This window comes from Acinonyx jubatus, chromosome A3 (assembly GCF_027475565.1).
Source record: "Acinonyx jubatus isolate Ajub_Pintada_27869175 chromosome A3, VMU_Ajub_asm_v1.0, whole genome shotgun sequence".
Classification (NCBI taxonomy): domain Eukaryota; kingdom Metazoa; phylum Chordata; class Mammalia; order Carnivora; family Felidae; genus Acinonyx; species Acinonyx jubatus.
In genome coordinates this window covers 63,934,226-63,953,371 of record NC_069388.1, presented here as the reverse complement: position 1 = coordinate 63,953,371, position 19,146 = coordinate 63,934,226, and the positions used below count along the sequence as shown (strand labels likewise).

The following is a 19,146-nucleotide window of genomic DNA, read 5'->3' as shown; positions in this document are numbered from 1 at the left end:
ATCCTACAAATTTTTCTTGAACACTTATTTTATATCAGTTCCTACTTGGAGTGTAGAGGTGACATGGTCTTTGCTCTTGTTGTAAGTATTATTTATATGTTCTAGATCTAACTCTTTTATGTGATAACTGATTTGCAAAACTTTTCTTCCATGTTATGTGTTCTCTTTTCACTTTCTTTTTTATTTTTAATTTTTTTAATGTTTATTTATTTTTGAGAGAGACAGCATGAGTGGGGAGGGGCAGGGAGAGGGAGACACAGAATCCGAAATAGGCTCCAGGCTCTGAGTGTCAGCACAGAGCCCCACGTGGGGCCCTAGCCCATGAACCGCGAGATCATGACCTGAGCTGAAGTTGGATGCTTAACTGACTGGCCACTCAGGCGCCCCTCTTTTCACTTTCTTAATTGTATCCTTTGAGGTATAATGTTATTGAAGTCCAGTCTGTTTACTTTTTTCCTTTAGTGATTGTTCATGTAGTATTATATCTAAAACCTTACCTAATTCATGGTCACAAGGATTTTCTCTTACATTTTCTTCTAAGAGTTTTATAGATTTAGTTCTTATGTTAAGGTCTAAGGTCAGTTTTGAACAATTTTTGTGTATGATGTGAGGAAGGCAACCAGCTTCATTTTTTTTGCAGTCAAATACCGTACCCCTGTAGCTTCATTCTTTTGAACGTAGCTATCCAGTTGTCTGGGCGTCACTTGTTGAAAAGACTGTATTTTCCCCAATGAACTGTCTTGGCATCCTTGTTGAAAATCAGTTAATTCTGGGCATATGCATTTATTTCTAAACTCTTTTAATTTTATTCTACTAAGCTATGTATCTATCCTTATGCCTGTACCACACAGTTGTGATTACTGTTAGCTTTGTAATAAGTTTTGAAATCAGAAGGTGGGAGTCCTCCAATTTTGTTCTTCTTTTTCAAGATTGACTCTGGGTTGCTTGAACTTCTATATGAATTGTAGAATTAGTTTGTCAGTTTCTGGAGAGAAGCTAGCTGGAATTTGATAGGTGTGCATTGAATCTGTAAATCAATTTGGGGAGTATTGCCATCTTAGCAATATTAAGCCTCTGGTTCATGAACATGGGATGTTTTTCCATTTCTTCAATTTCTTTTAACAATGTTTTGTAGTTCTCAGAGTTTACGTTTTGCATGTCCTTTGTTAAATTTACTCCTAAGTATTTTATTCCTTTTGTTGCTATGGTAAATGGAATTAAAAAAAAATACTTTCAGAATGCTTACTGCTAGTGTGTAGAAAGTGATTATCCTGAAATCCTGCTGAACTCCTTTTTTTAGTTCTGATAGCTTTATGGTGAATCCCTTAGGGTTTTCCATATATAAGATCATATTATCTGCAAATAGATATATTTCTTTCTTTTCAATTTAGGTGTCTTCTTTTTCTTTTTCTTGCCTAATTACTCTGGCTAGAACCTCCAGTACAATGTTGAAAATAGAAGTGGCAAGAGTAGACCCTTGTAATCTTAGAGGGAAGGCATCCAGTCTTTCACCATTAAATATGATGTTATCTGTGGAGTTTCTGTATGTGATTTTTATAGCATTGAAGAAGTTGCCTTCTATTTCTAATTTGTAGAGTGTTTTTATCATGAACAAAGCTGGAATTTTGTCAGATATTCTTTCTGCATATATTATGTAAGAAGATAATTGTGTGATTTTTGTTTTTTATTTTATGGGTATCATGTATTACGCTAGTTGATTTTTGGGTGTTAAAGCAACTTTGCATTCCTGGAATAAATCCCTTTTGATCCTGGTGTGTAATCCTTTTTATATATTTATGAATTTGGTTTACTACTTTTTTATTGAGTATTTTCATGTCTATATTCATAAGAGATAATGATCTTAATTTTTTTCTTGCAATGTTCTTGTCTGGTTTGGGTATCAGGGTAAATAGAGTTGGGAAGTTTTCTATGGTATATTTTGGAAGGGTTTGTGAAGAATTGGTATTAATTCTTTAAATGTTTGGTAGAATTCTATGGTGAAGCTATTTGGGCCTGGACATTTTCTTGTGGGAAAATTTTAAATTACTAATTCAGTCTTCTTTACTTAATTTAGATTTTTTTGGATTTTCTGTTTTTATTTTACTGTTTGGCAGTCTGTCTTTTTAAGAATTTTTTTCATTTTATTTATGTGGTGTAATTTGACATGCAGTTGTTCATAGTATTCTGTTATGATCTTTTTTATTTCTCTAATTTCAATAGTAATGGCCCCTCTTTTTTTGATTTTGGTAATTGGAATGCTTCCTCCCTTTTTTCTTGGTCTAATAAAAGATTTGTTAATTTTGTGACATTTTCAGAGAACCAACTTTTGGTTTTGCTAGCATTATTTTCTATTATTTTTCTGTTCTCTTTTTATTTTCCCTCTATATTATTTCCTTTCTTCTACTTGCTTTAGGTTTGTTTGCTCTTCTTTATTTTTTTTTTTAATTTTTTAATGTTTATTTTTGAGAGAGAGAGAGACAGCATGAGCAGGGAGGGGCAGAGAGAGAGGGAGACACAGAGTCTGAAACAGGCTCCAGGCTCTGAGCTGTCAGCACAGAGCCTGATATGGGGCTTGAACTCACGAACCATGAGATCATGACCTGAGCCGAAGTTGGATGCTCAACCTACTGAGCCACCCAGGTGCCCCTGTTCGCTCTTCTTTAAAGGAGTATTTTTAATATATTTTGAGACAATTACTCTTTTAATATATTCATTAAGAGATAGCTTGAACTGAATTTACATTTTTCCTTCATTTGTAATCTTTGTTATTTGGGACAGAGTAGTCTTAGAAAAATTATTATGTAAAATGAAGAAAATACATACCTCACTGGTGGCTTTGAAAATTAAATGAGGTAAGTATTTAAAGTGCTTAGATGGACTTGACAATTAGTAAATGCTAAATAAATGGTGACAGTTAGTAGTTACTATTCCACATGGGAATTTGCATGTTTGTAAATCTCAGCCATAAATTTTCACAAATGTGAAAAATATATTTTTTAACTCCAGATGATCAAAAATTTTCAGTTAATCAAATCTGAAATGAGATTCTTAGATCACCAAAGTCTCTTTCTGTGAATGTCATAGGCTTTTACCAGTATTTTATTAAAATAATTTTTTTTTAATATAAAGAAGTGATTATTTTTAAATACATTTTGGTAAATAAATGAATGAAAAATTCATATAGCTCTAGACTGGATAACTGCTCTTTTATTTCACAAATGTTGACTGATTAAATTGACCATTTATATATTTTGTGGATCATCAGTCTTTGCCATATATGTTTGCATTCAGATCCTGGCAATTAACCGTGGGGAAAATTTGAAGATACTGACTGTTAAGGTCAACATTTCTGATGGCGTGAAGAATGAATTCTGTAGGTGGTGCATCCAAAACAGGTCTGTTTATAGATTTTTAAAGAATTTCTTTCTTTTCTAAAATAAATATAAATGTTGTGTATGTTTAAATAGGAAACAGGTTGTATTGAGTATTTAAATAAATTATTCATATTACTTATCTCTAGGGAGAGGGATTTTTACTTAGTACTTTTTTGTACTGTTGGAATCTTATAATAAGAGTGTTTTCTCTTATGAAAAGCTAAATTAACAAAAACATGCTGTATATGACAGATCTGAAATGTTTTGATCATTAAGGATAATTGAAGCAAAACTATAATTTGTCAGATATTATAATATAAATCTCTAAAGCTATATATGCAGTTTACCTAAAATATTTTGCACAGTAAAGATGATTGCAGTTAACATTAAATTTATTGGAAATTTCAGAGAAATCTCTAAGCTTATGTAACTTTTTATTATCTTTTTTCATTTGTTAACAGAACCTTTTAAAATTGCACCATATGTTTGTATAGAACTTCTAACTTTTAGTTTTCCCTTTTCAGAGTGTATTTGATCCTTATAACAATCTGGTTCGTTGGTAGAGCAGATTTGTAGCTGCCATTTTGCGAGTGAGAAAACTGATACAAAGGTCAAGAAGATTGCCTGGCAGTTAGGATATGTAGTACTGTGTAACCTTAAGTTAGGGAGATTGCTGGGAAAGCTATTTGAAGAGTCGGATGAATTTTTCTTTGAGAGGAACCAGTACTGTGTACTTTAGAAATTAGCTTTCTCATCCAACATAGTACTTTCATCAATTCATTGGAAGCCGCTTTGCCAAAAACCAGTTCCATGAAGGATTAACTTGCTTAATGACCAAATAATGCTAACCAAGGACTCATGAAGTGAAATGTCTATCTCAATGTTACTCAGTAAGTAAATTGTGTAAGCTAATTATGTTATAGCCATACATGGAATTCTGTGCAGCCATCTTGAAAAGTTGAAGATGAGCTGAGATAGAGCTGAACTTGAGATACAAACATGTCTTACTGGGTTAAAAAGACAGCTTATAATTAGTATTTATAGTATGGTTTCATTAATGGCAAAAAATGTCTGTGTGTAAGAACATTTTTTGGAAAAATACAAATGATCTATTCCATAGCTCTGGTGTGAGATTTTAATTTTCTGTTGTATACTCTCCTGTGGATTTTGTAGGTGTTTTTTTAGTGAATGTTTATTTTCTTTGTAAACAAATAAATTTCATTAAAAATAAAAAGGAAGTAAATACCTAAAAGAAATCATAGATTTAAACAGTAGTGTGAAGAAATTAGATAGTTTTAATTTAAAATATGATGAAACTCTGAGATAGTTGCATAGAAAGAACAAAATCTTGAGGCCCCTGGGTGGCTCAATTGTTAAGCATCTGACTCCTGATTTTGGCTCAGGTCACAGTCTCATGGTTCGTGGGATTGAGCCCTGCATCGGGGTCTGTGCTGATGGTGCAGATTGGGATTCTCTCTATCCCTCTTTCTCTGCCCCTCTCCCGCTCGGCTCTCTCTCTCTCTCAAATGTAAATAAGTAAACATTTAAAAACAAAACAAAGAAACCCAAAATTCTAAGAAGCAAATATATCTGAGTTTGAATTCCAGTTATATTACTTCTTACCCTTGTGACTATGAGCATGTTATTTCTTTCTCAGTTTCATTATCATCTAAATGATAAGTAATACCTTTTTCACATATTTGAGAGAAGTAAATGATAGTCCATTTAATTGTGTAGCCTTCAGTGGTATCTTTTATTACAAAGTAGTGGGATTATTGTGCATATTTCCTTTTTAGAAATATCTTTTATAAATAGGGGGACAACTTCCTAATAAGGAAGTATTAGTTATGGTTTTAGCCTATTATCTTCATACTGAGTAGATGTTAAGGAGTGGTTTCCTTACAGTGATTTAAATGGTTTTTCTTGGTTCATCTATATTTTATTTTATTCAATTCTTCCTCAATTGAATAATTGGTAATATTATTTAACCTATACTATAATACTTTACTATGGTATAGTGATATGTTTCAGTTACATTCTAGAAGCTTCTCTGTATATAGATAATTGAAGAAACACTTCTATGGGAAGTAAAGACCCAAAACAAGAGCTAGCTAAATTATTTCTCTGGGAACCAAAGAAACATTCTCAGGGAATTGTTTTCTTTTTTTTAAAACACATTTGAATGGCTGGAGATGCTTACTCAAATCTTTCCTTCTTCATCCTCTTCTGTTTTGTTTATTCTCTATGCCCCTTCTTCTTTCACCTTCCACCTCTCTCATGTATTCATCCATTCAGGTTATATGCTAGATGCTGGGGATCCACCTGTAGCCTTATGCTACAGATAAATACGCTGTTTGTCCTTGGTGACAATATAGTTTCATGGAGAAGATCCTGACAAGTGGTTAAGGGTATGCTGAGGTCATAAAGGAGAACTGCAGTGTTTCATGAGTCTGTAACAGGGAACCCTAATGGAGTCTGGGTTGCATGCATATGTAGGTCAGACACAGAAGGAGAGGAACAAAAAGCAACATGGAATGACAGTTGACTTGTAGGCATGGGCCGGATCGATCATACCTAGCTTTCTAGACAGGGAAGGATTTTATTCTTCTTTATCTTAAGGGTAATGGAAAGCCAATAAAAGGTTTAAACAGAGGATTATCATAATGATCAGTTTGCATTTTAAGATCACTCTGGCTCAGTATAGGGAATTATTTGGAAGGAAACCAGAGTAGATGTGGGGGCAAGAGATAAGGTTTAAGGAAGACTGTTGAGGCTTCCAGAAGGATCAGATATGCAATGTTAAGGATTCCTGGTTTCTTCCTACTAGCAATGGGGAAACCTTGGTTTGGCCTTAAAGGGAATGACCCCTAGCAGATATCAGGTACATACATCTAAAAAAATCTCTCCTTTAGGGCCTTCCTGCCTCTAAGGACTGTCTTCCTGTCTTATTGTCTCATGACCCAGGACTGTGTTCTCTCCTAACTTGCCAAGCTCCATAGCATGATGTGTAAGACGCTTAGTGATCTGAGCTCTGCCATGTTTTCTAGCCCCCTCTACCCCCACACCTGCTCCTGGCAGTTATGCTCTAGCAGTACTAATCTACTTGTAGTCACTTAGACTCATCATGTACTTTCATGCCTCTGTGCTTTTTCATATGCTATGGTTTCTTACCAGTATGCTTTTCTTTCTGGGTCTTGTTTGATAAAGCACAGTTAATTTTTTCAAAACCCATCTCAGATGCTTCTTCTGGGACATCTTTCTTGACATTGGGCTCTCCAAATTAATAATAACAGTAATAATAATATTAATTTTAATATTAATTATGTGTATCCAATTCATATCCTACTCCTCCCTACCCCTCATGCCCTCAGATAAAGGTGACAGTAGAGAGTTACAGAGATTTGTGTGGAAAGATGTATGTCCTGAAAGCACTTTCATTTAAATTAAAAAACAAAACTATATGCTACTCAGATAATAATCTTCTATGGAAGGGATTCAATTAGTTATTATGAAATCTTTGGTATACTATATAATTGATTCTTGAATGTTTATTCACTGAAGTTTAGTTAATTTCCTACCTGAGATAAGTAAGGGAGATGACAGTGTCCCTAAGGTATATTAATGGTTTATTTTATTATTATTTATAAAGTAAATATTTATTAGTGGTTTATATTTAAGAGTCATTGAAGGGCAAGGGCAGAGATACTCTAGATGGATGGAACCACAGAAGGGGTAAGGCTGAATCTGTCCTTTTTAGCTTATGCTTTTCTCTTATTGTTCTCTATCCAGTGTCCACTAACATTTGATTCTCTGACATTTATATCCATCAGCCTGTGTGCAGATACACTGCATGGTAGAGCACTACAGCCTGAGGAGTAGAGTGAGTTCTACTCAGGAATGGCAAGAGGCAAGAGTTAAAACAGAGTTTGTCCTTTGCTCAGTCTGCTCTCTCAGGAAGAGATAAAGAAATGGGGCAAAGAGGATACATGTTTGTCTTAGCTTTGATGCCATAACAAAATACCATAGACTAGGTGGCTTAAAGAACAGAAATTTATTTTCTCCCAGTTCCGGACACTGTAAAGTCAAGGTGCAGGCTGATTTGGTTTCTGGTGAGAACCCTCTTCTCGGCTTGTAGACTGCTGCCTTCTCACTGTGTCCTCACCTGACTGGGAGAGAGAGGGATGGAGAGAGGGCAGGCTCTCTGATATCTTTTCTTTCAAGGCACTAATGCCATCATGAGGGCCCTTACTCTCACTACTGTATTTAAACCTAATTATCTCCCAAAGGCCCTATCTCCAAATAACATCTCACTGGGGGTTAGAACTTCAATATATTCATTTTAGGGGACATAATTCAGTTCACAGCAGTGCATTAGTTATTTTCTGGTGACTTTTTTTTTTTCTGGTGACTTTTTTATATCTTAATATTTTCACCATTATTAATAATGCTTCGGGAGACTCTTCCCAGAATAAGAAAGTTTTTTCCTCCTTTAAGTTTTATGTATGGATGTGGTTACCAGGTTTTTAAAAATAAGAACTCCAGATGTCATAGTAATAATTTCCAGACATCACAGTCTTTCCTCACAGATTATGTTACTTTGGCTTCGATAAAGTTTCCCCCTCTTCTGTTCCACTTCCTCTCCCCTCTTCAGGAGCCCTTTCATGGTCTTGTTATTGTTACATCAGTTTTAGTGTAGGCTTTTCTTTTTTGCAGGTGGAGACCACGTGGCTTTGCAAGGCCGGAGTTAATGAAGATCTTACACAGTTCACTGGATGATTCTTTTAAACGCCTTATTTATCCTCTCCTCTGTAGAGAGTTCAGGTATGCATCTTATTTAATTTTATATACCATTTATTATTATGTATGGTAATACATACATTACCATTAAAGCATGAAGTAAATATTTGTTGATCCACTAACCAGTCCAAAGAACTGAGTCAGAATCACAAAGTAATTATAGTTAAGTCTCGATTTCAATCTGTGGAGGCAGTCACATGCATAGATCACAAAATGTAACTCTTAGTTACAACATACTTTTCAAATCTTGACCACTTAATGTATACCCCTTCCAGTCTTACAATACCAGTTTTGCACTTCGACAGCCAAGACAGGCAAATGGTTTTATTGATGAGAGATTTGACTTGGGAATAATAAACCAAGAAGTTAATGAAGAATTTAGTTGGAAGCGGATTTTGGAGATAAGAGAACCAAAGACACCATAAGGAAATCCATGGAGCACATGATGCATTTCTTACTATGAAGAGAGAAGGCTAATATATACGTTTTAAACTCCCAGCTGGGAGTTATTTGGGTGACTATTATCAGCAATGATGAGTGAATATTAGAGGAGATGATTAAAGTGACCATCTAAGTGGACTAGCAGAAGGACTAAGAGTTACAAAGAACTGCGGAAGAGCTAAGGTGCAGATTGTGAGTTTTTGTCGGGGAGGAGACGGAAAGAAGTTATGGGAGGCAAAACCCTCTTTCCTGCTTCTCTCTTGCCTTTGTAGTCAGTCTTCAAACCCGCCATTCCTTTCTATATTCCTTCCTATGTGCTTTAGACTTTTCTTCATTCTCTTTTATGGGTTTCAGCAAGGATTACTTGAGAGTAGATTTCTAGCCATCTCTTCAAGCTCACTAGAATTGATAGCAACCTTTATAATGTTTGGCTGTTTTTCTTTTACTGGACTTGGCCATTGACTTTGGAGGTGTTATGAGCAGGGTTTGAGGAGGGGCGCCTGAGTGGCTCAGTTGGTTAAGCGTCCGACTTCGGCTCAGGTCATGATCTCATGGTTTGTGAGTTCGAGCCCCGCATCGGGCTCTGGGCTGACAGCTCGGAGCCTGGAGCCCGCCTCAGATTCTGTGTCTCCCTCTGTCTGCTCCTCTGCTGCTTGCACTCTGTCTCTCACATTGTCTCAAAAATAAACAAACATTAAAGAGCGGGGTTTGAGGAGGTACTATTGAAAAAGACACACAGCTTTTTAACCAGCTTCTTTTTATCAAAGTCATGCATTTTCTTGATTCATCCTTCATAGCTCAGTTGTCCCTTAATATTGTTTCGGTTTGAATCCTATTTCATTTCAAGTCTGTGTGAGGTACCATCTCTTGCTTTTGAGTGCTAGGGCATAAAATTTTAAAATAAGGGATTTTGTTTATAATGAAGGAAAAAGAGAAAATTACTTTATTCAAAATTTTATTTCCTTTTATATATTTTTTCTTTATCTTGTTTTTTCATATTGCATGAAATGTCCAGTAGTGCTTTTGACATTTTTGCATACATTTGATTTGAGTAGCTTCACTGCCTATGGAATGATTTCACTGAGATTTAATGTAAGCCATTTGGGTGTGGGTGTGTTAATGTATAACCCTTCTTTGACTTATATTAGCAGTGGGCAAGCAAGACCACTTTTCTTCTCTTTTTCTAAAATGGCTGTGGTTAAAAAAAATATGTATCTTATTTTAGTCTGTAAGTTGGTTTGCAGACATTGTCTGCAGATGTGTCTCTTGATAGAAATACTTGTAATTACCTGAACAGCAATTGAGGGAGAAAACTCCCAATTGATTTTTCTTTAAAGAAAATTAACTTGATTCTCTAATTAAAAAGAAATTTGTCCTAATGTAGAAAAATTGAAAGAATTAGTAAAACATAAAGAAAAAAGCTCACAAAATTTCACTACCTAGAGATAATCATGAACATATACATTCAGTTCAGTTGACTATATATAGTCAACTGAACTGAATGTATATATATATATATAAGGCAGTCTACTTTGGATTTCTTATTTCTGCAAATGTCAAGATGATTCATCCATGTGTCATTTTTCACACCTATCTCTTTCATCAATCCTACATTGTCAGTTACCAAGTGCTGTCTATTCTCCCATCCATCCTTTATCATACCTTGAATTTCGCCTCCTCTTATTCTCTGTGGTTACGGTTTTAGTTCAGGACATCATAATTAGTTGTCTGGATTACTCTTCTAGGGTCATAGATGATCTCTGTCTTTATTTTGCAATAACACATTTCACTTTGCCATCCTAAAACTCTCATCTGATTATTTCATGCTCTTCTACTTAAAATTCTTCAATGGCTCTTCTTTGTCTCTAGGATTAAATCCAGGCTCTTCAGAAGAACATGCCTAACCCTTTGTGGTTGGATTTTGTTTTGACTTATATCTTGGTATTTCTTTTTACCTTAGCATATGAAATTACTTGGTTTTCCATTGCTTGGAATATTTCCTCTATGTCTTCCATCCACTCTCTCTACCTTTGTTTTCTTATTACTCTATTAGTTTTTTTTTTTTTTTTTTCTATTAGTATTCTTAATTCACCTGAGAAAGTTCTCCAGTTTAGGGGCACCTGGGTGGCTCAGGTGGTTCAGCATCTGACTCTTGATTTTGGCACAGGTCCTGATATCACAGTGGTGAGATTGAGCCCCACATTGGGCTCCTTGCTGGGCTTGGAGCCTGCCTAGGATTCTCTCTCTCTCAAGGGGTGCCTGGGTGGCTCAGTTGGTTAAGTGGCTGACTTTGGTTCAGGTTATGATCTCACTGTTGTGTGAGTTCAAGCCTCATGTCAGGCTCTGTGCTGACAGCTCAGAGCCTAGAGCCTGCTTCAGATTCTGTGTCTCCCTCTGTCTCTGCTCCTCCTCTGCTCATGCTCTGTCTCTCTCTCTCCTTCAAAAATAAATAAACATTGAAAAAAATTAAAAAAAAAACCTCCCTGTCTCTCCTGCCCTCCCCCACTCACACACACAAATGTGCATGTGCTCTTTCTCTCTCTAAAAAAAAAAAAAAAAAAAAAAAGACTCAAGACAGAAAAGCAGAAATTAGTTAGCTGTGTCTTCAAATGTTTTTTTCATTTTTTAATGTTTATTCATTTTTGAGAGAGAGAGACAGACAGACAGACACAGTGCACCAGTGGGGAAGGGGCAGAGAGAAAGGGAGATACAGAATCCAGAGTGGGCTCCAGGCTCTGAGTTGTCAGTACAGAGCCTGACACAGCGCTTGAACCCACAAACCATGAGATCTTGACCTGAGCTGAAGTCGGACACTTAACCGACTAAGCCACCCAGGCAGCTGTGTGTGTCTTTGGATATGTAGATAACTGTACCTCAGCACTGATATGAAATGTACTTTGAGTGGCTTTTGTACTCTTTTCTTGTGGCCGTGGCATGAATTTCTTAACCTAGTCTAGTGGCGAAGACATGCTTGTTATGTCTTATTACAAAATTCATTAAGAATTTCAGGACATGATAATGTTCAGGGCTTTTGTTAAGATGAATGGTGTTGAAAACTTAGTTTCCAGGGGACTTTAAGTCCATCGTGGACATATATATTTTATCCTAGAAAAAGTTTTAAAATTAGACTCTTACTAACTTCTTTGGAGTAAGCTGGGAAGTTATTTACATGAGGCAAGATTCTGGACTGCTTACTGGTATCCTTGATCATGTCACATCTCTGTGAGAATGACAGGGTGGGGACTCAATGTGGGGAATGGAATTGAATGATTAGATACTCAGATTCATACAGATAAAAGTGTAAAAGTTTAAGTGTTGATAGAAGAGATTACTTAGGATTTGATAATTTATCACTAATTTTGTGTTTGTGGGGCACCTGGGTGGCTCAGTCAGTTAAGCGTCCAACTTTGATTCAGATCATGATCTTGCAGTTTGTGAGTTCGAGCCCTGCTTCGGGCTTTGTGCTGACAGTTCAAACCCTGGAGACTGCTTCAAGTTCTATTTCTCCTCTCTGTTTCTCCTTTGCTCACACTCTATCTCTCTCTTTCTAAAAATAAAGAAATGTTACAAAAAAATTAAAACAAAAACTAATTTTGTGTTTGTATTTTTAATCAGCTGGTAAACTTTAACTTGACATTCTATGTGATGTCCAAGTCTTTATATGCTCTATTTCTCTCACATACACAGATATTTATAGATATTGATTTTTGCATAGAGCAGATAGAGAAGGAATATAGGTATGACAAACTCCTCAGATTTGCTTCAGAATTATTTGTGGTTCCATGTATTACTGCAGTTAGCAAAAATTGACTCATAGTATAATTTTATATATGATGTTTTTTCCTTTATTTTTTATTTATTCTTTATTTTTTTTGAGAGAGAGTGGAGGAGCAGAGGAGGGACAGAGGGAGAAAGAGAGAATCTTAAGCAGGTTCCATGCTTAGCGCAGAGCCTGACATGGGGCTTGATCCCACGATCCTGACATCATGACCTGAACCTAAATCAAGAGTCTGTCACTTAACTGACTGAGCTACCCAGGTGCCCCTCCTTTATTTTGTTACAATAAGTATTCCTGTGAAGAATAAGTGGAATGAATTTTGTTCTTTTTCAGGAAGAGAGTTTGGGTGAATGAAAAACTAAATCCGTTCTTTTTCCTTTTATTTTTCGGTTTCTAAAGGGCCAAACTAACATCAGATGCAGAGAAGGAATCAGTAATGATGTTTGGACGGAACCTTCGTCAGCTCCTTTTAACAAGTCCTGTTCCAGGGCGCACCCTGATGGGGGTGGATCCTGGTTACAAACATGGTTGCAAATTGGCTATAATTTCTCCTACCAGTAAGCACATCTTTCAGCTTTTCAAATAAAAGTTGGTTGGCTGGTCATAACTTTTACATGGTATATGTTGTGAGGGTTTGGAAATTATGTTAATTTTTGAGGCTTAGAAAATGGTTGTCTCACATATATGGAAACTAGAAAATCAAACTTCATATTTGCCTTCTTTGGTGATGAAAAGTCTCAACATATTACTACATTTATGACCTTTCCTATGTCACAGTGGAGATATTGAGGATTAACTAGGCTCAAGCTTTAATAACTATCCTCTAGCAACTTCTGTTTATTGTAGTGTATTTATATATGATGCATTTTAACTCTGTATATATTTTAATACCAGAAATTTTTGTTTTGCCCAGCATTTTTTCCCTTACTCTCTACTTTTTCTATTGCTCTTTATTTCTTACTGCATTTCTGTGTTATTATTTGAGATCATTTTCTTTCTGCCTGACACTCTAACTTGTTAAATTTAGTGTGGGGTCAGCTGGTGACAAATTGTGTCAGTTTTTGTCTAAAATGTTTCTGATTTGCCCTTGTTTTTTGAAGGATATTTTTGCTGGGTATAGAATTCAGGATTGGTGTTACTTTCAGTACTTTAAAGGTGTCATTTCATTTTTTGTTAGTGTTTTTTCCCACCTCTGGCTACTATACTTTTTGTTGAGAATGAAAAATCAACCAAAAATCTTATTATTGCTCCTTTGAAGGTAATGCTATTTTTTTTCCTCTGACTGCTAAGATTTTCTTTGTGGTTTTCAGAGATTTTCTTATGATGTGCTTAGTTGTGTGTGTGTGTGTGTGTGTGTGTGTGTGTGTGTGTGTTTGTTTTGTTTTTTGCCGGGTTTTTTGCATGAATTTGGCTTGGGGCTTGTAGAGTTTTTTCCATTTCTTTCTGGGATTCCAGCTACATGCATATTAGATCTTTCAACTTCTTCTGTTTTTCATTCTTCTATTTTCTATTGTTTGTTTTTATATTAATTATGTTTTATTGTATGTCTGATCTGCAATTAAAGCTATCTATTGAGTTCGTTATTTAAATTTCTATGTTTTTAAGTTTTGGCATTTTCATTTGGTGCTTACAAAAATTCATTTCAGTTCTATAGTGAACTTCTTCACTTTAAATTTTTTTAACTTTTATATTTTTCTTATACCTTATGGTCCTCTTATTTATTTATATTATTGTATGCTATTGTAGATTACATGTAATATATATATAAAAGGATATTATTATATCCTGTTATATTTATTCTTGTGTTTCTTTTGGTTTTGTTTTTTCTTTCTAAAATAACTTTTTCTTTTATGCTAATTCACTTTTGAATTCTCTCATTTCTGGGGTTTTTTAATTCTGATTTATGTTATTCTTTTTTTTTATGATTTTTTTTGTAGATCATTCTTCTATATTAGGTTACCATTTTTCTCTGTTTTGTGGACACATCTTTCTGTGTCCTCTTTTTAATTTCCTGTTTTTAAAAAATAATCATTTTATATGGCATTTAATTGTGGTCCTTTTCTGTTGGTCAGTTTTATATAAAATTCATTTTCTCCAACTTCTGGATAGAACACCAGGAAAGGTTTTCTAACAGTATATCTCTAGAACTATCACTTATTTTTTTCCCAAAATTATTGTGGGGGAAAAGCTCCTCTGTATCTATATGAATAAAGAGATGGTCTTCTACTTTCTAGAGTCTGTTTTCCCAATGCTTTCCTCCCTTTTACTGGGACTTTCACTCCCTTTTCCTTTGCCCCTTTTATCCTTGCCTTGCTCAGTGTGGATATGATTCTCAGCAGTTTGTCCTCAGTTGGGGTTTTGTCTTGAAAAGCATATTCTTCTTGTTTGTTTCAAGAGTTCATAGAGAGCAGGGTTTTCCAATCCTGCCTGAACTCAATGGGCAACCTTTATACTGACCTATAAATTAAGAGTGTGCAAAGGTCTTTTTCCCAGGGAAGTGCTTTTTGATATTTTTGGTCCATGAGATACTTCATTGCTTCTTTCTTCTTGCTCCCACAGAAATGCCCATACATGTCGGCCTTGATAGTTATGTTATTCCCAATTGATCATCCTTTGGTTTTCTGGAGATGCTTTGTTATAGATATAGTCATGGGTTTTTGATTTTGCAGTTCTACTTGGTCTGTTTTTTTTTATGGTGTACATTTTTACAGTAAGTGGGAAGTATATTTTATTAGTGTTTTTTCCTGCATCTGTTGAGGTAACATATGTATTTGTGTTTGGACATGATATTATTTGTACTGCTTGTAAGATAACTTTTTAAAAATACCATATACACTCCCACACGTATATATGTATGTATATATTTTCAATCTGTTTTGGTAAGACATTTCCAAGAATTTATCCATTGCATCATTTAATCTGAATTAACATGAAGTTGATTATCATAGTCTCTGTATCTTTTTAATGTGTGCTGAAGCTCCAGTAATATGATTTATTTGTATCTAACTTTTTTTTAAGTTATTTGTGTCTTCTTTCTTTCTCTTGATAAGTATTGCTAAAAGTATGTGTTTTTCTCAAGTGATTTTTAACTTTAAACTTCACCAATCCCCTCTATTATATATATTTTTTTCTGTTTCATTAATTTCTGTTTTTAACTTTATCATTGCTTTCCTTCTCCTTTCTTTGAGATTTTGTTGTTTTTTTCATAACATTCTAAATTGGTCACTTAGTTCATTATTTCTGTTCTTGAGGTCGTTACCATCAAATATATTTTTCACTGAAATATAATATAGAGAAGCACACAAGTCATAAATATGCAGCTGAAAGAATTATACAAGGTAAAGGAATTCACATATCTGTAACCCAAAAGAAGAAATAGAATAGTATCACAACATTGCCTGGCACATAGTTAATATTCAGTAAATGTTAGCTTGATATTAGGTGTTGTTAAAAACCATTTCTCTTTTAGGCATCATGATATTTAACCTAATGATTTTGTTAATAATAATAAATAGCAAAGTAGTGTCCTTGTAACTTTGGAGGTAAGAAAATTTTAGAGTACTTTGGGAGAATTCAGTTTAGTGAATATGAATGATTCATGCTGCATTTTAAAAGACAAAGCAGTTCTCTTTTTTGGTTCAGATTGCTTAATCAGATCATCTGTGTGTTATGTTTTGTAATTTGTTACAAACTGGCTTCTTATTTTCATTTTTTCTAAGGTCAGATACTTCATACTGATGTGGTTTACTTGCATTGTGGACAAGGCTTCCGAGAGGCAGAGAAAATAAAGAGGCTTTTGCTGAATTTCAAGTATGAAAATAAGTAACATTTTGAGTACTTCACTGTCTCAGCCAATCAGAGATACCTTTGACGCTCCTAATTTGGAGGGAGGGATTAAGGGAAGTGCCTTGGTGAGAGAGAAGGAACCATGTAAAACAATGCTGGGGCAAATTGCTGGAGAACTCTACATTTGGAGACTCAGGAGGGACATTGCTCCCTTCCTCTGCCACCTTCACTAAACAAAGGTGGTAATATGAGCAAAAGTGAGCATTGACTTCTTTTATTTGGGCTTCCTCTGTCTCCTCTCTCTCTCCCTCACTTCCTGTCCATCTGTCCTTCCTGCCTTCTTTCCTTCTTTCCTCTTCCATTCTTTTTCATGGACTTGAGGATTTGAATGGATATGATAGTAGTTTGAAGCTTCAGAGATTACTTGACAATATATCACATAGTTCAGGCATGGCATCTTCATTATGGCGTAGAATGTACCAGAGTTTCTTATCCATGTCTAAATTTGGTTCCTTCTAGATGGGAAGTAAGCTGATTGTTCTTAATTGTGTCACAGTGAAATATTTGTCCTCTGCCTCCCATAGCAAATGCAGCGGCATTGCCCTTAATTCTACCTAAGTCTGTGTCTCCCTTGTGATACAATGGAGAGAGTAAGATCATCGTATGATAGTATTTGTGCATTCTGTACGTTTTCTCCTGATTGATTTAGAAGCAAGCCTTGAGCTCATTCCATTTCTCATCTTGTTTATCCCTTGAAGCTGCAGCACGGTGGTGATTGGAAATGGAACTGCCTGCCGGGAAACAGAAGCTTACTTTGCTGACCTGATAATGAAAAATTACTTTGCACCACTGGATGTTGTTTACTGGTAAGGATGTTAGGAATGTTTGTTTTCTTTGAGGGACAGGGGAACTTCTGTAGTTCCTTCTGTGATGAGTTCTCTCTTCTCTTTTTATGATATGCCTCTTTTTTGCCTGTAGACCATGTCTTGCTGTTCACAAGAGCTTTGCAGGACAATGTAAAGTGTCTGTCTCTCAGAGAAATTTGAGTTTCAGTATCCTGAAAACTATCACAGGAATAGCAATGTAGGATTTACCTGTTTTCATGGGGTTTTCCAGGCTGTACCTTGCATGAGGGCTCTAATTAACTACTAACTGGTACATAGGACTGTGGATAACTTAGCTTTTTTCTCCCAAAGTTCTGATGCCTATAAATTGTTGGTTTTCAGAACTGAGAGCCAAGGTAAGTATTATACATTCAGAGCACTTCTGATATTCCTTTCTTATTTGTGTCTTCATCACAGGCTTTCATTTCATATAGTTATCTAGTTAACTTCTGAATAGCTTTGGATTCGCATCACCCATTTCTCCAGTCCTGCCCCTAGAACTATAATAGTAGTACTTTCGTTCACCATTGTTTTCTTACTTTCCCTTTGTACCTCAGGTAGCCATGCTTACCTTTTCCAAACTACAGTAGAATATTAAGTTCTTAAGAGTTTAATTCTACAAGAGAAGAGAATTACTATACCTGATATCTAGGGAAGAGTGCACGAGCACCATTTTCCACTGCTGTTTGAGAAATATCATAACTAACTATAAGTCACAACTGATGAGTATGTGACTGACAGGACCAACAAACAAAACCTAGCATGAGAAGAATTCTAGGATCCATGGAGATAGGCCAAAAGAGAGGGGGGTCTCGTATCTAGTATAGCGTTCCATGTGCCAAGAGTGTAATCAAGATGTCAGGAAAACAAATGCAGAGTAACCGAAGGGGATTAGGAAGTCAGGGACAAACTGTAGGTACCACAGGGCCATGGTTAAGGAAAGGACCAGATTGAAATGTCTACCTCAGCTTTTTTCCCTCTCCCTCTTCTTGTTCAGGGTAGTGTGGGGAATACTGGGGATCTTCCCTATCCTGGGAAGTGTGCATATACATCTACTCCTTTTGAGAGCCTAATACAAGGACCTGATAGAGCTAATTCAGTTTATTTCAGGCAGCTTCTCTGATTTTTCTGTAACTTGTTCATGTTACTTTCATAAAAATATCTTGGGTACATTTTAAGTGCTTATAAATAGAACTTTCAGGGCACCTGGGTGGCTCAGTTGGTTAAGTGTCTGACTTCGGCTCAGATCACTATCTCACAGTTCGTGGGTTCGAGCCCCGTGTTGGGCTCTGTGCTGACAGCTCAGAGGCTGCAGCCTGCTTCAGATTCTGTCTCCCTCGTTCTCTTCCCCTCCCCCACTCATGCTGTTTGTCTCTGGCTCAAAAGTAAATAAACATAAAAAAAATTTTTTTTTAAATAAATAGAACTTTCAAATCATTGAAAATATTAAATAGTGAAGGTTTCTTGAATTTTTCTGGTTTTGCTTATGGAGTATCCATTGACTGAACTTTCAGCAATATCTTGCGTGGAAAAGATGAATTTTGGAGTCCGACAAATCTAGGTCCGTCTTTTTTGTCACCATTTACTGGCCAGGCAAGTTAGGAAGACTCCCTGTGCCTCTCTGAGCTTCACTTCACTTCATCTTTAAAATGGGGAGTAGTTTTGCTTTCAGTAGCACTGAAGTTTTCTTCATAATTATCTTGTATATTAAATATTAAAACTTTCTTTTGTATTTATCTCCTTTTGTGTATCTATTAAGAATTATTTTACTACATTACTTTATCTCTGTATAAAAGAATACCATTTTTATGTTAATTTTGTCCCTAGCCATAGCACAGAATTCTTTCATTGTTTATAATTAGTTTTTTTAGTTGATTCTCTTGGATTTCTAGGTAAATGGTCATATCATTTGCAAAAGATGATGAATTCCTTTTCAAGTTCTATACGTTTTGATTTTCTGCTCTTGTTTAATGGTACTTTGCAATATCTTTGAAAAGCTATTAAATATTAGTAATGATATTAGACCCTTTTTTTTCCTTCCTTTACTTTTATGAGAATGCTTCTAGCACCTCCCTCAAGTCTAATA

The 19,146-nt window shown here is 35.4% G+C and overlaps 1 protein-coding gene across 5 annotated transcripts in view; it reads left to right on the top strand.

The window, feature by feature from the left end:
• Positions 1-19,146, top strand: part of SRBD1 (S1 RNA binding domain 1) — a 385,358-nt gene that overhangs the window by 40,374 nt on the left and 325,838 nt on the right. For all 5 annotated transcript variants that reach the window (XM_053200547.1, XM_053200548.1, XM_027072539.2 and 2 more), the window contains exons 10-14: positions 3,292-3,395; positions 8,088-8,195; positions 12,790-12,947; positions 16,110-16,200; positions 16,935-17,042. In XM_053200547.1, coding sequence (XP_053056522.1) covers positions 3,292-3,395; positions 8,088-8,195; positions 12,790-12,947; positions 16,110-16,200; positions 16,935-17,042 — 569 coding nt within the window. The remainder of the gene's footprint in view (positions 1-3,291; positions 3,396-8,087; positions 8,196-12,789; positions 12,948-16,109; positions 16,201-16,934; positions 17,043-19,146) is intronic.